Here is a 21,371-nt window from a genome sequence, read left to right on the forward strand (position 1 = left end):
AGACATCTTTTATCACTTTCATTTTATTCCTCATTGGTTTTTTTTACGAATTGTATTACTACATTTCAGTTGGGTTCTTCTATTGTCCTCAATTTCATTGGTTAGCTTTAAGTTAATTTAAATAATCTTATGTTACTGTAGAAATTTTTTGATGTGGGCCGAGGAAGGTCGAAGGTATAGAGTATTTTGATAAATGCATGAGACACAGTCACATATGCGCTACAGATCCAGTCTCTTTATTTAGTTATTCTCCGTCTACTGTTCCTGATATGTTATGTTTGCTGTTAAGTTCCTGAGTTATGCTGTTGTTTTAAAACTGATTATTTAGTTCGAAGTATTTTAAGGAGATTGAGATCTATCCTCTTCGCAGAACAATTATCACAACTTTACTGTGATTATGTAATGCCCCACTTTCTCTGCTGTTGTAACGTATGGACAGGACGAAGTGATGTCAATTATGATTTCCTTAATCACCTCCATAAAAGAGCAGCATACTTAATTTCACGGAAACCCCGTCCAAGAAGTATTTAATACATTATCCTGGCCAACATTGGACATTTTTTTGGGGAAAACTGCCTGTTGCACAATGTTCAAAATCATTCATAAATTTGCCCCAACTATAATACTCTCATGCAGAGTTGTACTTCTAGACGCAGTAATGATGAGAAATTCCAGATGGTCCAATGAAATGATTTTAAAACCCCCGACATGTTACACTTATTTCTACCAAAACTCTTTCTTCTATTCTGGTGCCACAAAGTGGAAAAATCTACCCCATGATAGAAAATCGAACAGCATCCTTTAAATTACTACTTGAATAATCTTAATGCAATCGGGCATACAATAACATTGCTTTCCATACTTACAGCCCTTGCTTTTTGTCTTATTGTGAATGCATGATTACCTCTTCAATTTAGTCTGTCTACTTTGTTATTATATAAGAATAGATTACGGTTTTCAATTCAATTCGATTTTATTTATTTCACTTCCATCAAACAAAAACAAATTGTATACCATATATATAAAATCGGTTGATTGGTCAGACATTACATGTTATTATTCCTCATACATTCGTAATTCCGAAGCTTCGTTATTCCGAAGGTTCGTTATTCCGAAGGTTCGTATTTCCGAAGGTTCGTTAGTTCGAAAACGAAGTGAGGTTCGTATTCCGAAGGCTCGTTAATCCGAAAAAGAAATGAGGTTCGTAATTCCGAAGGTTCGTTAATCCGAAAACTAAATGATTAACTAACCTTATTTCGTTTTAGGAATAAAGAACCTTCGGAATAACGCCACAAGTGTTCGGATTAACGGACCCTTTTACGTTTTCGGATTAACGAACATCGAGGTAAAGGCAATTTATGTATTTCGGAATTACGAACCTTCGGAATAACGAAGCTTCGGAATTATACGAATGTATGCGATTTATTAACACCTCGACTCTCTCTCTCTCCCTCTGTCTCAAACTCTCCTACTCTCTGTCATGTCATTGTCTGTTTCCTTTCTCATTCTGAGTCCGTATAATGTATTCTTTTCGTTTATTTTGTTGTGATGAATCTTATAATGAAATGTGTTGGTTCTCTTATGTTATGAATTATGTGTTTTATGAATGTAGATAATAATGCAGAGCCCTCCGGAAGACCAGGGATTTTCATGAACATCTAAATTATACATATTGTGATTTTAACACAATTTTGTGTCAGGCTGAACAGGCAATTCTGGTTAAAGCTTTACAATAGATAAATAAATGAATAAATAATATATCAAAATGCTCACAAAGTTCAACCTGCTCGGCAATATAAAAAATCTTTTCTCGCTTGTGTGTGTGTGTGTGTGTGTAAGGGTGTAAGAGTGTGCGCCTTGTATACGTGTAATGACAATATTTATAAGACCTAGAATCACAATAATCTTACCAAAAGTAAGAGAATTTCAATATAAATTACTTCATGGTGCAATATACACCAACGAACATTTGTTCAAATTTGGTTTTAAAGATACTAATATCTGTTCATTCTGTAAACATAACCCGGAATCTTATGAACATTTATTCTGGCTTTGTAATGATGTTAAAGCTTTATGGCAGAGGGTCATTGAAAAACTTAGTTTGATAAAGCTTCAAAATGCAGAGTGGAAAGATATACATGTGGGAATTAATGGATCCGATCTTGAAGTGAAATTTTGTAACACGGTAATCTTTTTAATGAAATATATCATTTTTAGATCAAGGTCAGAAGGTAGAGTTCCTACTCAAGAAGAGAGTATTCAGAGAGTCGTAGAATATCGAAATGAAGGAAAAGCAATAGCTATTAAAAGGAACAAGTTAGACAAGCATTTATTAAAATGGGAGAGAATGTACCGAAATGGCAGGACTGAGGGCGATATCCAGGTGTGATTTGGGAGAAAGTGACTGTGTAGGTGTGTGTGAGGGTGTATGTGTGTATGTGAGGGTGTGTGTATGTGTGTTTTGGGGGGAGGGATAATGAAGTTTTCCTTTGGGATGGGTGATTCTTTGGGATGTTTTTTTTTTATTTATTTATTTATTTTTTTTTTACTTGTCGATTTCTTTTTTTGATTTGCTTTGTCTTTGATGAGTGCAAGCCAAGTAATCTCATATAGTTTTAAATCATTGTTGAATATTTGATACATGAAAGGAAAAGTGTTAGGCATATTATATGTATTTTTTTAAGGGGATCCTAGTGTCAGTATATCTATTTGTTAATTGGTTTGTTTTGGATTTGGGTCTACTTTGTTTTGTTCTTTCTTTGTATTCCATGTATAAATAGCCCTCCACAAATGTGCAAGGGAAGACTTTTTGATTGGGGCGGGGGGGGGGGGGGGAGGAGTGGTGTTTCAAACATTTTTATAACTGATTTCATTGTTTCTCCTTTAAGTTATATATGATTTATGCTGGTATTAAGTTAGTGAAAAATGTCCAAATATGAAATGTAAAATATTATGTGTTTTGAAATGTTAATTTGAAATGTTATATATTTTTGTTCATGGAATCAGAATAAAACAATATGAAAAAAAAAAAAAACTATGTTTTACGCGCGAAATTGCTCGAAAAAGTCGTATTATTTCTATAGGGTCTGGGAACAAACAAAATAATTGCATAATTAGCAGATTTCATTAACTTGTTACGCTTGTCTGATTGTTTTAGGAAGAATAATTGTAAGAGAAGTGGTTTAAGCATGTTCCTTAGTTTTATTTAGTCAGGTCGTTTGGCAAAGCGAGTTTTAGTTACTCTTACTTTAGTTATGTTAGTTACTGCTTCAGTAAGCTTTTTGTAAATCGTTATATACGGGGAACCAAACGTTGCAATTATAGGTGTGTGTTTTGAGGCTTTCAGTACCTCATTTATCCTGCATTCAAATAAATGGAAATGCTATGCGCATTATTGGTAACTTGGTGTCCACTTGTTTGAAAAAAATGCTATGCGCATTATTGGTAACTTGGTGTCCACTTGTTTGAAAAAAATTTAAATATGACCAACGTTTATGATCATTGTCATTTTTAACATTGTTTCTGTAAATAGTATTTTTTCCATCGCCGATTGATTTCTCACATTTTGTTATGTTTTATTATTGCAAAGAACTATTTTACCACCATCATATTTGCAGCAATTTTCATATTTTGCTTGTCTTCGGTTAACATGGTTAATTTTCATGCAAAGGTTTGTTTATACTCCAAACCCTCATCCTCTCATATTTTCCTTTTTAGTGTCATACAATCAGACACGTTGACTTTGTTTGCTACATTTCAAACCCTTTTTTAACCCAACAAATAACATTTAAAGCATAAGTTGCAAAATTATCAATATGAATAAGTTTTCTGTAAAAAATCAGAATATTGAACTAATACAATGTCGAAATTACTTTGGAAGATTTGGAAGAAAAAATGCCTTCGTGAAACGGAAAGCGCTGATTTGTCGCCAATCTTCCTATCTCAGAAGAATGGTCCTAGGACGTTCAAACATACGTATCACTCGTCTCGTCATGAAACAGGCCCCAAATTTTCTTTTTAAGTTTTTTAAGCGTATATATTTGCCATTATTTCAAATCTGTCGTTTAATGACATAACATATACTGTTCTATAATTGACCGACCTTTTTTTTATTCTTTTTTCCTCTCTCTCTCCCTCTCTTTCCCTCCTCTCTCTCCCTCTCGTCTTTCCTTTATCCTGTTCTCCTTCTCAGTCAGACAATTTTTTATGAACTATACAGTGCGTATCAAAAAAAAAATTACACTTAGAAAAAATCCTGTAAATTTATACGTTTGTAATATCCTGAAGATTTTTCCACATTTTAACATTGGTACAGATCCATTTAAGCAAATGACGATGTAACTATCGAAAAATATTTCCGCTTGGGTGAGCACCACTTTCTTTTGAAAAGTTAGTGGAAAATGATTGGAAAAGGAGCCTTTTCCAAGGCTTTTGATATAATTAATCACAATATCCTTTTAGTAAAGTTGTCACACTATGGTGTTAGAGGGAAAGCCTTGAAATGGTTCAGGAATTACTTATCAAATAACAATATGTACAAATAGATAATCATAATTCAGCGTTACGACCAATAAATTGCGGAGTTCCACAGGGAAGCATCCTTGGCCCTTATCATTTATCATATACATAAACGACTTTTATAAATCTTCAGACGTTCTATCTTTCATTTTATTTGCAGACTATTCCAACTTATTTTATTCTCATGCAAATCCACTTACTCTTCTTTCTACTATAAATCTTGAACTGAAACGTGTTGTATAAACAGCGGATTAAAGCCAACAAATTATCTCTAAACATCGTTAAGACAAATTTTATGTTATTTAGTAACACTATCGCGGAATGTTGGTATAATGACCAAACTTTGACATTTCTTTCCAAAATCAACACTATTTACACTTTATTTCTCACTTATACTTCCGTATTTTAATTATGGAATACTGGCTTGGGGTAACGCCTACAAGAGTCTCATGGACGAAATGCTTATTCTACAAAAGAAGGTTATAAGGATTATACACAATGCTCCTTTTCGATGTCATACTGATGGTTTGTTCTACGAGTCAAATCTCCTCAAATTTCCGGATTTATTTCTTTTTCATACAGGACAATTCATGTACAAACTGAACACAAATAAACTACCAAACATTTTGATGATCATGTTTACAAAAAACAATGCTATTCACAATTATCCAACCCGACAATCCCGTCGCTTCCACCTTCCACGTACCCGTACTCTCTTCGCACAAAAACAATTGCCTTCTATGGCCCGAAATACTGGAACTCAATCAGCAATGACATCGTAAATGCTACCAGTTTGAACTGTTTTAAGATCAAACTGAAGAAACAAATTCTTGAATCATATAAAGCAAATTCCGATTGAACAGTCGATAAACGATCCCTTTTACCCTCCTCTTTCTCCCCACCCCCTCCCTCCCCCTCCCTGACCGTCTCTCTACCTTGCTCTCTTCCGCTCATTCTCCTTCATCGGTCTCATGCCCTTCACTCCTTTGCTTTTTTTATTGTTACTCCATCTTCTCTTCCTCTTCAACCACATATGTGCACCAACTTGTCCATTTGATTGAATTATTCATCCATTATCTCGGTATATATGTCGTATTTGACGAACATATGTCTATGGATGCACAAGTAAAGAAAATATGTCAATCAGTATACTATAATATTCATAATGTTAACAGCATGAGGAAAGTCCTTGACCATAAGTCTGCTGCTATGCTTATACACTCATTTGTACTATCTCGATTAGATGTTGGAAATGCTCTTCTTTTTAATATAACCTCATGCAGTGTTGATAAACTTCAGTATGCTCAGAATACAGCTGCCAGGGTTTTAACTGGTACATCAAAATATCAACACATCTCACCAATTCTCCAAAAGTTACATTGGTTGCCAATCCGGAAGCGTATAGAATTTAAAATACTTCTTCTCACTTGGAAAGTGTTTAATGGTTTGGCACCAAAATATCTACAAGACCTTGTCACGCCTTATGCACCAGCTAGAAGCCTGAGATCATCACACCAGCAACTTCTTAAGACTCCCAAGACACGTGTAGCATATGGTGCACGAGCTTTCTCTGCCTCAGCACCTTCTCTTTGGAATAATTTGCCATTAAATTTAAGAATTATACAATCACTGGAGACCTTTAAATCCAAACTGAAATCTTATCGTTTCTAACAGTATTAGTTATTGGCACTTTGACACTCATCCAAACTTTCTCATCCTTTCTTTTCTTGTGCGCCTCGGAATAGAATATTTCTAGATAGATGGCGCTATATAAATGCCTATTATTATTATTATTTCTTCATCTACCATCACATCAACCTTTCTTCTTTTCTTCTCTCTCTCTCATTTTCATTTTCGTTTATACCTGTACTGACAAATCTTTGATTAATTCTCTGAGGGGTCCACACCCAACAAGCCCTGATTTTTAGTGGATTCCTCCATTTACTCAACCTTATTTATTGAAAAAAAAGAGTTATAAAGGTAGCCTTGCAATTATTTTTTATTTTTTCATCGAGAATGGCATACACTTTGTTCTATTTCCATTGTATATATTGTTATTGGTAATACGATTATCACGTTTTACAGTATTCACCATAAAAATTTATTTACTTTTCTTGTATAGTCATATTGCTTGCAATGTATATTCATTTGTATTGATTTGTATGGTTATCATTTTATATCTGTGCAATTATTTCTTATCTTGTATTGAGTTGAGAAATGAAATAAACTTGAAACTTGAATCATTTGCGCAGAACTTTGAAATAGTTATGCGAATAAAAGTAGACCTTAATCATGAAGAACACGTTGAATTTAGCTAGATGATTTGAAGAACTTTGACCTTTTTAACTTGTTTCCTTGCCCAAAACACTTCGAAGAGTGCATTGCGCCCCACCCCATTCCCCCACACACCGAGGCCATCGTGACGATATTTGCTTTACACTGAGCTGTGATTTACATGAAATGGGTTAGGCTTGATTTTCATTTTGTTAATCATTGTCAAGCTTGGAAAAAGTGTGGAGAAACAAGTATTAATTGAAAAATGAATTGTAAACACACTTTAAATGATAAAAACTTAGTAAAAATGCTGGAGATGTCTGATATAAACTTTTGGTCAGATTTAGTTATGTTCTCAGATCCATCTGGCACAAAAAAGGTTGCGTTTATTAAGTGTTAAAATTTAAATTTGGGTGGCAAAATTGTTTGAATGTATACAAAATGCTTGAATGTATCCATTTATTACAATTGACAAAAAGTGCAATGGGAAATTTATGAGAAATGTTTCGCAGGGTAAGTTTGATTTCGCTCTTTCCCCTTGATACAGCGTGAAAACGAGCATTTCTGCGCAAACAGATTTCTGCCAGTTTTACAAAAATGGACAATGCTCAATCAAGTGTAACATTCTGTCAAAACTTTTACTTTCATTGGATAGATGAGACCCAAACCCAAAATTATATGTGAAAGAATTACCCACATGTTGTATATTTTTTAATTCCCAGGGCTTTTTCAAAGTGTAAACTTTTTTTGATACGCACTGTGTATTGTGAGTCATTATAGTCGTTACTTCTTTTTAATAATTTTGTTGTGTATATTTTGTGTGTGTGTGTCTGGACCATGATGTAAAACAGCCTCGGCTCAGGCGCGCCGGAACACTTTCAGTTTTTTCTGGGGGGGGGGGGGCAAAATCCCGAAGGGGGCACAATATTTTTGACAGCGTGAGATACCGAAGCGATCGAGCGGGAGAGGCTATGGGACCCCCCCCACGGTAAGGATTTTGTGTAAAATGGAGTATAAAAGTTGCGTTTCTAAGTGCATTCAAAAATAAATTTCTTGAGAATTAAACAGTCTTGGAGTTCTTTTTGCTCCTTCTGTTTCCTCCCTTCTGACCCAGCCTGGTGTTTCTTCATGACCAGGGTCGCAGTTCCAGCAAATTACGAGCCTTATTGCAAACGAAATTGTTTCAAACCAGTGTAATATAGGCCTTTTAAAGACTTTAACATTTTTAAGATGACAAACATGACCGTACGCAGCCGGGGGCAGCCGATCGAGAGGGCAAAATTCACAAAATTCACCAAAAGTGTGCACGAAATCCTTCAATTTCATTCTAGAAAATGCAAAAGTTCCCTCGTCACAAATCCCCTCCCTCTTATGTTTCTTCGAAAATTTAGGTCTTGCAGCCCCACCCACTCCCGGGTTTTTTTTTTTTATTTTTGCAAACGTCCATGAATAACAAAAGCTGGGATGAACCAGAGAACATAGCTGCCATCTCGATCTGATTAGTAACAGGTAATGGGAAGAAGTTTTGGAATCTAAAATACATAAGTGCTATATATGAGCTGAAATAGTATCAGACAAAACGCCTTCCAATCATGCCAATGAAAAGGAATAGAGGAAATACGGGGCTGTGAAAATATCTTAAGATTTTTTTTATAGTAGAGCATTACTGTAACGCTTATTTTTTTCTTTTAATATTTTTTACATTTTTATTCATATCTCGGATAATATCTTCCGGTCAAGAAAACACTTTCACACATGATTTTATTTTTTTCATGTCTAAACATTATCTCTAAGTTGCTTTCGAGTGGGATTCACCATTTTTACAAATTATAAATTATAATCCTCTACACATGATTATTCTGAGTGTAATTTTCTGATAACATGTCTATATTGAGTTGAAATGACCTTGGTATTTTCTTTAGGGCACTGAATTGTTATTATTATTTGTTTGGCGTCACCTGTGCCTGGGAGGCGAAAAGCGAACTGAATCACTATGATCCACAGGTCTCTCCTCCCGATATAACTGATTGGGGGGGGGGATGCAGGTGGACCTCGACACCGGGGTTTGCCCCTACTCTTATACGAATAGTGCAGTGGGTTCTTAACGTGCAAAGGTGGTGACTCTCGGCCTCCATTTAACGTTCTATCCGAGGGACGGAGTGTTTTCCATTGTAACATAGCCTGCATCTATGAAACATGGGAGAGACGTTTACACACAACGCACTGACTTCAGTCATCCGCCCAGGGTGGACTCGAACCTACGATCTTTGGTTCGACTTCGACGGGCAGACGCGTTACCGACTGAGCCAACACCGCTGTCTTGTTATCACTGTATTAACTCAATTTATATTTAGTTGAAAATGAAATAATTGAAACAAGTTTCTCGAGATGTTATGGTTTCTGGGCTTGAAAGCTGTGACATAGATTCCATATCTTGCTCGAGTAACTAGTGTTCACGCGCGTTAGTTATATCGGGTCCGGTCTGAGCGTTTCTGGGCGACCGCGCGTTTGTTAGACGACACAGCCAGCATCATAGAATTATAAACCTAATCATTGGTGGACCACTATCAATTTGCCATTCGCTTTTAGTCTGAAATGTATTCATTAAAAGGTTAAACGTTATCACACTGTAATAAGATGGAAAAGGGGCTTATCAAAGCTATGTTTCACAGAGGAACTGTTCGTCAAAAGACGCGAGGCTTACTATGATAATGTATTTGCCCCGGCAGGGGCAAATTTTTTCATTTTTGACAATGGAAATGACAATTTTCAGGCAGGAAAGTGCCTTCATTTACTTTTGTCCTTAAATAATTTATCATTTTTCATCTTTCAGGGGGGCACGTTGGGGGGGGGGCAAAATCTCGTTTTGCCCCCCAAAAATTTTATTTGGGGGGGGGGGGGGGGCAAGTGCCCCCCCCGCTTCCGGCGCCCTTGCCTCGGCTGATAATGTTTTATCTTTATCCTGAATGAATATGTATACAATAAATAAAGAAGTAAACAATTGAAAGAAAAAGATGATTTATTTACATGCACAGATAACTTTATATAATCCCACATTTGGTTGATTTGACCATTTCTGCTGGTGGAACATATCTATTCGCCAACTCGTTGGTTATTCTGACTAATCCATTCCAAGTGAACAGCTAATTAAATCTCTTTTGAAATAGTTCAGAGATCGGCTATCTTCTCTTAATTGATTGATAACGAATTTATTTCATTCCAAAATTTCAACAAGGTTACAAAGTAACGCAAGATATAATATAACCTTATGAAATGAAATAGAAACCTTCTGAAAAGCAAAGCTTTTTATGAAGGTTTCCTTCAATAAGTAAGACATATTAATGGAAAATACAAAGTTCAATATATATAATATACAAATCATATCTTTCTTGTAGAAGTTCAAAATGTATATTATACACAAATCATCATATCTTTCTTGTAGAAATTAAATGTAAATCCTTGTCAAATAATTTTTTTACATATTCTCCCAAGTAAAAGATAAACAAGGCTGGATTATATTACAAAATATGAAGGAAAAGTGAAAAGGACACAGAAAACAAGATGATCGGATAGGCTAGTTGTTCGTTCTTATTAACACTTTATACCACTACTTACCGAAGAAAAACACGAATCCGGTCGCAAAACCCGCCGCAAGTCCCGACTCGGATGTCGTCAGTCCTATGTCTGCTTCGAGCTGTCCCTGAAAGATTCCGAGAGATCGAATGATGCCCTGAGAAAAGGTCGTCACCAGAAAAATCTCCAAGATTACCGCAAAGTATCGCCCTTTGGCAACACCCGAAGAAGTCATATTTTCATCACCTCTCCCGCTCTCTGACCCCCAAAGCAGGGTTATAAGGAACTAAAGTTACCAAACCCCAGCAAGGTAAATTACGACCACGGATGACGACCAAGCGCCGGTGTCACCCATCGGTAGGCCCGAACCGCTTACCAGCTCAAGATGGCAGGAAAGAACGAAGTCGGCGCAAGTCTGATCTGATCTGAAGACAGAGTAGTCAAAATCTAAAGCGAACAGGGGCTAAGGAAGAGAGAGGTGGATGGGTATTTATCCCGACACGGTTGTAGTTCGCAGATCCACTTGACAGAAAATGCACTTTTTGGGGCGGAACAGGACAAATATATATCAGAAAATTTGTATTGGTTCAACTGTCACAGTCACGTTGGCCTCGGCAGTTTCGAATATCAAAATGGGCGTAGATCTATATCCATTTTTGTGGGGGGGGGGGTACGGGCAGGGATGTAAATGAATTGGGAAGCCAAATAACTCCATCCGTGTTTGTGTGAAATATCCTTGTCATTGTCTATTGTAATGAAATCCCTTTTATGCCAAGTAGTATTTAGCTCAAAGACGTTTAGATCTATAGCTCATTGTTCCTTCATATTTTTTCGTTTGACGGTCCCCGTATTTCATACAAATTTGTTTGCTCAGCTCCTTTAGAGCCATGAATGCCTTTTTATCATTTGTGAATTTTACGCTCGAAATGACACATATATCTTTAAGCCGAACTATCGGTTTTGATCAATATTGATGCATATAATAAAGATGTGAAAGGTCACATTACAACCTTAATGATTTTGCATCGCTTATTGATTCCATTTCGAAATTGAAGGGGTTACTCTCAAAGAGCGCTGGTTAAATCTGCTGGGGCCATGCCTTCCAGCTACAGAAACTTAATGAGAGCTCGTTCTCAGGTTTGTCCACTTTTTACGAGACAACTGATACATAAATTTAGGAACCTGTAAACTCAGACTAGATATTGCTATGACAGTTGGCGTACCGTAAGTCACGGCATGGGGGGGGGGCACCAGCAAAAATTTTAAGCCACTTAGTGAGCGCGCGAAGCGCGCTTAGTTGCCAGGTATATACTGACCTAATAGAGACACTTTAAGAACAGTGCCATTAAACAGATATTATATCTCACAGATCAAATAATGTGAGCACGAAGCGCGAGCTGAAATTTTTGATATTCAGACCTTAAGAGGGACATTATAAAAATTTTCAGCTCGCGCTTTGTGCTCACATTATTTGATCTGTGAGATCACAGAACAAATAATGTGACCACGAAGCGCGAGCTGAAAATTTTTGATATTCAGACCTTAAGAGGGACATTATAATCAAATTTGTGTAATCATGATACATACCTGTCTCACTAAACAATGCGAGCGCGAAGCGCGAGCTGAAATTTGTGTATATATTGACCTCAAACAGGGAGATTTTATGGACTATATTTTAGGAACCCATTAAGAGTATGCATATCTTATCATAGTCATCTAATGCGAGTGCCAAGCTCTTGCTGATTTTGTTAGAATTGCATCTAAACGCATTAAGCACTTGTAGTAATTGAAATCATCATTATACGCATCTCACTAATCAAATATTGCGAGCGCGAAGCGTGAGCTGAAAATTTAGAAAATTCAACCCCGAAGAGGGGCATTCTAAGGCGTTTGTAGGACTTCACTAAGGCCATACGTATTTCACTAGCCAAATGATGCTAGCGTGAGCTGAAAAATATTAATATTCAGATCAGAAAAAGGGATATTTTAAGGACTGATTTTAGGAATTCATGGAGAGCAGACATATTATCTCACCAATCCACTAATGCGAACGTAAGCACGGACAGGAAATGTTTTATGCTAAGACCTAAAATTGGGGCAATCATTTTAATTAGTCATGAAAAAGAAGCATACGATTGTGCATAAACAATATCTCGAAGTGCGAGGAAATATATGTGGGGTAAATTAACTTGAAAACGGGAGGTTTTAGTACAACAGGATTGTTAAACAGAAAATGCGAGCACCAGGAACAATGAGTAAATTCGTTTTATAAAGTTATGAAAAAAGATGGTTCTTTGTAATAATTATAATTTATTGTACAACGCCTACTTAGCTTGGTGTACGGAACCGGGGGGGGGGGGGCTTCAGCCCCCTTTTTTTCCAAAACCGTGTACAAAAACGTAAAATTGACCATAAGAATATGATTTTTAGCATGGTCAGTCCCCCCCACTTTGTAAACCGTTCCGCGGCCCCTGAATATAACATCATAATAATGAAAAATGATTTCTTCTTTCCCAGTACATTTCTCTTCCTTTCTCCCTCTTTTTCTTCTTTTCCCTTGTTTTTTTTTGTCAGCCGATGGGGGGGGGGGGCACGTGCCCCCCTAGTTGCGCCACTGGCTATGAACAAGAAATTTGATGGGTAGAATTCAGAAATGTGAAAGATTTTATGACCTAGATTTGGTCGTCATAATCTATTCTATGTTTTGCACAAAATACAGGATTACTATAACGTGACATCACATACTACGGGCTTTCACCGGTTTTATTTCTTTTTATTTGGTCTCCTCTCATCTACCTCATGCTACGATCACAAATACCTTTGCAAACGACGTACGAACTATTTCATACCATTTATTGCTATTTATAAAAAGACAAAAATCGGTCGTATGGCAGTCGTAAACGTGTTTGTGAACGTAGCATTACAAAGCAACCTCGATTAATATGAGTGCGGAATATGTACACGATTGTTTAATAGAGAAAATGAAAAGATGATTCGCCTTATACATCATTTAAGGTGTTCTAGAGGGTACAAAATAATAAGATATGAACAGAGTAAAATCTGACAAACAAGACATTGAAAATTTGATCAAAATCGGATAATGGATAACAAAGTCAATTCATATTTTGTTCGATAATTGTATATTGTAATATTTTGTTAATCTTTATTCATATTTCAAATGTGATATTTATATTTCAAATGTGATTCTATGTCTACTGTATAATAATTTTAAATATGAAAATTGAAAGTGGATAATGAAAATAATTGATTTGAATTGAATCGAAGAAGTTATGACATTTGAAATTTTAACATTACTTCGTTGAAACACTATGCATGTCTTCATGAATATGCAATTTAATCCAAGAAGAAGGTTCGAGAATGAAAACTATTGTATTGACAGCTGATTTGTATGTTAGATAATCATTGTGAATATCATATAGTTAATCATTTTTGTCTGGATTTATCTTTTTAGTTCTCTTTATTTATGATTCATGCCAAAAATGCTAACATATTATGTTTATTATGTTATGAAAAATGTATTATACGAATGTTATGGATGCAGAAGAAAACAATAAATCAAATCCTGAAATCAAATCAATTTGTATTTAAAAAAACTGTTCAAGCAAAGAAATGTAGACTAAAACATTTGCGAGATATTTTTAAAATGATTTTTGAGGGATGGTTGGTAGTCAGAGAAATTCGTTCAACTTGACCTTTTCTGTCAAGCCTCATTTGTTCCAGGCAAGAGATAATTCAACTTAATTAATTCAATTCGATCTCTTTTCCACATATCGAGTAAAAAACATAGATATATCAGTACAATCAAGATAAATACATAGATAATTACAATGCAAATATTATATATTGCATAAACATAAGAAAATCTAAATTTGGAGTGGATTGACAAAGGCCATATATTGATCTATGATCTATAGGTGCATCTTATTTTGTTAACAGGGGATACGTACAGTATTATACACACGTATATGAAGATGATTTCGTTAAAAAAGAGAGAGTTAGCACATGACTCATTAGCCCACCTCGTGAACATTTATAACGATATGCATATCTGTTTTCACAAAATATAGCTTCATTTTACTATTAACATGATTAACATGATGAAAATAACTTCGTTATTTGTTTATCAGATTTTAAAGAAATTTTCAGAGTTCTGATCGGTGAATTATACTTTATTTATTTTTAGATATGATTATTATTTTTCAGCTCGGAGTACCACTTTAGGTTATTCGTTAGCTAATACCTTGGTAACATTTGATCTACGGCGGCCGTACGGTGAGTCGATAACAGCCGTTTTATTAATTTCAATTCAAACCACCTGTATGTAGTTGGTACAAAAAATGTTGAAACGGCTGTTTTTGACTCGCCGTACGGCCGCGCCGTTTACGAATACTCTCGTTCGATTGCCACTCTTTGACCGCGACCTTGTGTGGGGATAGACATTGTGCCAAAAAGGAACGATCTTTTTGTTCTTTTGTGATAAACATGCTCTAGTTATTCAGGTTGTGTTGAACACGACCTAGCTCTTCAAAAAGGGTTAAATTCTAAACTAAAACATCTTTAGCATAAACGCAGGGGCGTACCTACGGAGGGGGGGGGGGGGCGTGCCTTCCCCCCTAAAATTTGATGTGTCCCTCTGAAAACAAATGGCGAGCCAAAAAAAGGGGAGAAAGAAAGAAAAATACAAAAAGAAGGGCAAGTTCCTATAGTCTTTTATTCCATCAAATTCTAAAAATATCCCTTTTCAAATGTGATTGTCAAAACGTAGGCCTATCAGTTAGCTCTGTGCCCTCGCATTTTGATTGGTGGGTTATGTATACCTCTATATTAATTCTATAACATGCTACATAAAATCCCCTTTTCATTTCAGTTTGTAAAAAAAATCGTTAAAATGTATTAGCCCATGCTAGTCATGTGCCTCAGGCCCATCATTTAAAGTTTTGGGGACAGAGTTTACAAAAGCACCAAACTTTCCCTATGTCACTATCAGGTCAATATAGCTTCATTTTTTCCCAAACATGGTGTTGAAAATTGCGCCTTCGTGCAAAAATATGCTAATTTATGTAAATTTGCAGTAATCTATGCACGAAGCCATATGCCAATAGGAATTAATTAATAAAATTTAATAAAAAGATACCATCAGGTCAATAGCGTTAAATTTCCCTATTAAACATGATATCAAAAATTGTGTCTATAATTATGCAACATTTGCTAATTTATGTAAATTAGTAATTATTTTATATGTATAAGTTAGTCCCATTACAAGTTGTGTAATGATCACATCGTGGGCAATGTTTACGTTGGTACACAGCAAAAACTGTGGTGTTAACCACATAGAGGACCACACCAGTCATTTTACACCGGTGTTAAATTGGTGGTGTTAGTTTTACTCCTTGGTGTTATGTTCAATCTCTAGGGTGTTATTTTAATTCAATTCAATTCAATCATGGTTTATTTCGTATAAGATACAATACATGTTACAAAGCCAGAAGGTTGAAATTAACATGTTTACAATAAAACGTTCACAAGTCATGGATAAAAGCAAACAATTACAATTTACAATGTACATAGATAACAAATAAATTTCAAAGAGCAAGTGTACATAAAAATTCATTAAATATAATAAAATAGAACGAAAAAAGAAATACAATATTAAAAAGTGATGAATATTAGACAATTAAAAATTCAAATATCAATTGGATTGAAATGGAGACTAAAACAATGGCAAACATTTGAGTTGATTTCAAGGGTATGAAAAGAAAAAATTATTTAGAATTTAGTAAATCAATGAAATATGGTATTGCACTTTTTCTAAACCGATCTGTTTTGCATTCCACATCCACCTCTGGGTGTGGTCCTCTATTAACACCAATTGGTGTCAGTTTTAACACCATAGTTTTTACAGTGTATATTCTATAATCTGTGCATTATTACTATCTCCTTTCGGTTAAAGACCTATCATAAATTTTTCGATCGCTATATTGTAATTATTTTGTTGGAATGTAAAGTAATGATTTTCAGTAAATATCAAAATCTGCAGGTTCACCGTGAGGAGGGAGTGTAGACCAAGATATAATTCAAGCAACGAGATCGAGACTACACTTGAACCAGGGTTTACACGAGAACCGAATTCTCCCTCATAATTTGGACTGATTCTGCCCGAATATGGCCCGTTTCGGATGAATTCGGTGGATGCGGCAGCTATTCGTCTCTGATTCGGGGTGCTCACTGAATTAGAGACGATTAGGTCTTGAATGCGTCCCGTATCAGAGCAGAATCCCCAAGAATTGACCCGAATCGATATTGACCGTCCCGCACAAAGCCGTATGCCAACCCGAACAGTGGCAACAATTGAGCCAAAGATGGCCAGGATCGAGCCAAATTAAGCCCGAATCCTCCCATTATCTCCAAATGACGACCTGAATAACAACCCCTATTGGCCCGAATTCGCCATTTAGGCCACCGAATTTCCCGAAAAATACACCAGAATCTTTCGAAATGGGCCAAAATTGACCGATTCGGCAGCTATTCGAATGCCATTTTTCTACTTTCTGGCCAATTCGTCTCACTCGTCTATATTCTTCTCTGTATTCGAGTGATAACTTGTACGATATGGGAGGCAAGAGTCTGTCCTTTACTCTACGAATAGGTCTTAATATGCCCAGAATACCCCAGATGCCTCCCAAAATTCAACCAAATTTCATCGGAATACATCCCGAATGTGGCCCGAATGAAATTTGTCGCAGCCACATTCGGGAGTATTTTGGAAGGTATTCGATTGGTTTTGAACATTTTCAAAACGAGCTGAATTCCCCCAAGAATGTTTTCCAATCCCTCCTGAATTTTCCTGCATTCGGAAAGGGAAAACAGGGAAAAAGAACAGGATGCTCCAGAATCCATCCTTATACGTTTATTCGGATGGATTTGCAGCTGATTTTGTTCCGGTCAGCCGAAAATCAGCCGAACATCCTCCAACTACTCCCGAATATGGCCACGGCATATTTCCTTCGAGCCACATTTGGGATGTATTCGGAAGGAATTTTGTTGGATTTTGGGAGGCATTTGAACAATTTTAGAAAGTCATTACTTGGCATAATGCTCCGATTCGGGACCTATTCCGAACCGATTCGAATTTTAAAATTTTCTAATTCGGTCTGAAATTATTTTGGAGAATTTGGTTTTGGTGTACGTAACTCTAGCTTTAGCAACAGAGGTCAATTCATGAACCAATAACTAAAAATTCACTGAAATGATTCAGGTCACCGTCAACCAAGGGACGACAGAAACAGAAGGAAAAGCTTCTCTTTGTTCAATCTGATGTGTCCATGTTCTCAAAAATAGGTGTGCATCATGTCAGAGGGACAGACATGGACACTTTTTCCGATATGAGAACCATCCATATACTTTCCTCTTTCTGGCGGAAAAAAACTCTACCTTGGAAAGAAATCTGACTTCTTGAATTGCTTGAAAAAAATGATTAAATAATGATTTATTTATTCCATTTTTGTTGTTGTTGTTGTGAAAGGGGCATGAACAGTATTTATATATTTGCATAAATTTGCATTTTAAACATGATACACTCCTCTGAAAGTCACCAAAATGAATGAATTGTGTAACAGTGTGTCATTATACATAGTGTCATTTTTGTGCTGGTACCTCGATTCTAACCGCAAAATATATTTAATGTGTTTTACACAAATTTGCAAAAAAATTGCATAAATTTGCATTAATGTTAGTATTAAAAAATTATTCTCATTCCGCAATTTTATAGACATTAATCTAGATTTGATGCCCCATCAAAATAATTCCCAAACACCCCCCCAAAAAAAAAAGAAAAGAAAAGAAATAGGCTTGAAGAAGAGTTTAGGTTTGTAATATACATATATAGTAAATTACGCTGAACAGTGTAAACAATATTTTGCATAAATTTGCATAAATTAGCACTATGAACTAGAATTTCAGTCACTGACATTGAGTCATCCTTTTGAAAATTAATTATTTTGACAATATACTTGTGCCGAGATATGATAAGATATGTGTTTTTATATATGATTTGCCTAAGATTTGAATAAATTAACGTTCAAAATTTATTCATATTCACCAATTTTATAAAAAACCAAAATACAATTGAACATTTAGCAAAATAAGACCCAAATACAAAAAATGGCCTCTGAAAATTATTCAAAGTGAGATATTGTGAATTTTGTGTATTTTACATAAAATTTACATAAATTAGCATTTTAAAATAGGGTGCCCTTCACCGATTTCGGGGCACCCTATCTAGAATCAAAGATTCTGATACCAGGGACCCACATGCAAAAATTGCGCTTTTATAAATTCTTTCCCCAAAATTTTGCTAAAGGCCCCTGACTATGCGTACTATTCATACTTACAAAATTCTTAAAATGTCTAGTTTTTAAGCCTTAGTACCGTAAGGGCACTAGTATTCAACCCGTTTGGAGAGTTTCCTCAAATATATAGAAATATAGAATTTACCTGAATTTCAGACCCGTCTTATTTCCAAGAGCAAATGCTGGTTATTCTTTTTCCATTATTTTTTCTTCAACCAGTCGACTGTGTGCGCGGGCGATCGAATTATACGGCGACGGTCTTTGGCACTAGTATTCAACCTAGCGATGAAAGATGGCCCTGTCTCTCAATCTGCCCTTGTCCCATCCGATCATGGACTAGACCATTTGAGATGAGACTAAACAGGGAATCAATTAAAGCCAGAGACTTACATAGATCTAGATCTAATTTAGCAATCTAAACCCTTTTGAGATTTGCTATCTATCCTCACTAGTGCCATTCAGTGCAAAAGGCCAGTGCCTCATAATTCGATACCGACAACAGATTACCCTGGAAATAACAAAGGTATGAGATTAAAATGAATACCATATTTCTAAATATTTTGGGGAATATGTCAAAATCTTTGAATTCCACGCTGTCATTAAGCATATTAGATTAATACATAAAAAATAACATTTTCATGAATTCCTAATAACTAAACTGGCCTTTTTCAGAATGGAATATCGACAAGAGTTTCATCTTGCGCTTAGGAACAGAAGGAAGATAGTTATCATTTACATATGATGACAGCATATCCTTAGAATGTCATGGTCCTACAGTATATAGGTCAAAACACAATTAAAAAATATCAGCTAGCGCTTCGCACTTGCATTATTTATTTAGTGTGATCCACATCCACTACAAAATTCTCCTAGACAGTTCTTGAAATATAGTGCGTAAATTGATCCTTTTTAGATGGGAATTTCAAATGTTTTGAGCTCGCACTTCGAGCTCGCATTATTAATCTTAATGATTAAAAAAAAAATTCAGAATGCACAGATTCTACTTTGTAGGTGTAAATCTAAAACACGCGCACTCGTGTTTTTTGAGAGAGGCAGCTTGTTCTATAATCAAACCCTGCTTAAATTATCAAGTTTCATATCAGACTGTCAATAATTTTCTACTCGCGCTTCATGCTCGCATTATTAATGTAGGAAGATAGTCAATTACACATCCTGTGCCTGATTTACAAAACATAAATAGAGTGTCCCGTTTTTAGGTCTAAAATCTAAACTTTCTTCTGCTCGCCCTTCGCGCTCGTATCAATTGGTTTAGCTATATATACCTATCCATTTCATGATTATAAAAAGTGTTCAGAGTAAAAGTAACCATTTTTGTGGTGTGAATGTCAAAAATATTCAGCTCGCTCTTCGAGTTCGCATTATCAAATTGTTGAAATAATTTATGTATCGTCTTCATGGGTAATTGCAAACAGTTCTTAACAAGTCTCTTTTCGATCGTTTATTAAACAATTGAAGGATTTCGTGCATACTTTTGGTAAATTATGTGAACATTTTCAGTAAAAAGTCTTCCAAATTTCTGGGGAGGCAACTGCCCCTGCCCCCCCCCACCGTTGCCTACAGCCTTGCACGATGTCGTTGTCAAGATCGTCAAGATTCTTCAGGAAACGATCTTGCACATTAATTTGAGCGCGCTCGTACGCGCACACACTCTAGTGTACAGCAAAAGTGTGCAGAATATTTACGTTGCAGTTTCAAATATATCGCGAAACATGTCAACATGAAAACATAAGTATTATTGTATATTGCTTGCATTGTTTTACTTTTAATTGTTAAATTCATTGATATATGAATGAATTGTATTTTTTGTTGGAAATGAGAAAAAAAATACACTGAAACTGAAATTGAACGTATCACCCGATGCATACTGACCTAGTACTAATGTGAGTGCACCCGATGGTCACTCCTAAGAGCTTTATCTTAGCAACAAGACCGCGCATAACGTGAAGTGGTTTTTGAAAACCACTTTTGAGTGATCAAATGGCAACGCTAGCAAAGAGATCTCCTGAACTGGTTTCCTGAACTAAAATAATTTTAGGATTGTGATCTGAACAGTGTCTTGTATCTATTCAATAATATACAAATAATGCACGTTAGCGCGTGCATGCGGGGCCAAATAATGAACGATGTGCGGGGCCAAATAATGAACGATGTGCGAGAAGAGCCAATGGATATACCGTACCGAGGTCCGCAGGACCGAGTGCGGTATATCCATTTAGTGAGTCGAGCACAGAGTTCATTATTTAGGTCCTCTTTGCACAAGAATGCGTTTATTGTTTGTTTTATACAACCCTCCCTCCTCCCCATGTTACTGAGTTGCCCCGAATGCTGTATTTGATCTAAATTCTAGATAATTCCAGACCTCGCACTATCCTGCACTCTGACGTCAGAGTGCAGGATAGTACTTTTGGTATGACGTCAGAGTGTAGGATAGTGCGTTTTGGATGCAATATAGTGCAATTCGCTGAATATCATGTGATCCGATTTGGACCGATCAGATTACGGTACATTCTTTGTAGTTGTATAAAATATACAAATAATGCACGTAGGCGCGTGTATGCGGGGCCAAATGGAATATACGCATCGAGGTCCGCAGGACCGAGTACGGTACGATATCCG

At 36.0% G+C, this 21,371-nt stretch overlaps 1 protein-coding gene across 1 annotated transcript in view; it reads right to left on the reverse strand.

Moving 5' to 3' along the window:
• LOC121429179 (monocarboxylate transporter 7-like) overlaps positions 1–10,866 on the reverse strand; it is a 34,515-nt gene extending 23,649 nt beyond the window's left edge. The window contains exon 1 of the mRNA XM_041626115.1: positions 10,408–10,866. Coding sequence (XP_041482049.1) covers positions 10,408–10,600 — 193 coding nt within the window. The 5' untranslated portion in view covers positions 10,601–10,866. The remainder of the gene's footprint in view (positions 1–10,407) is intronic.
• Between the last annotated feature and the right edge of the window lie 10,505 nt (positions 10,867–21,371).

Source organism: Lytechinus variegatus, chromosome 15, assembly GCF_018143015.1.
Source record: "Lytechinus variegatus isolate NC3 chromosome 15, Lvar_3.0, whole genome shotgun sequence".
In the NCBI taxonomy this organism is placed as follows: domain Eukaryota; kingdom Metazoa; phylum Echinodermata; class Echinoidea; order Temnopleuroida; family Toxopneustidae; genus Lytechinus; species Lytechinus variegatus.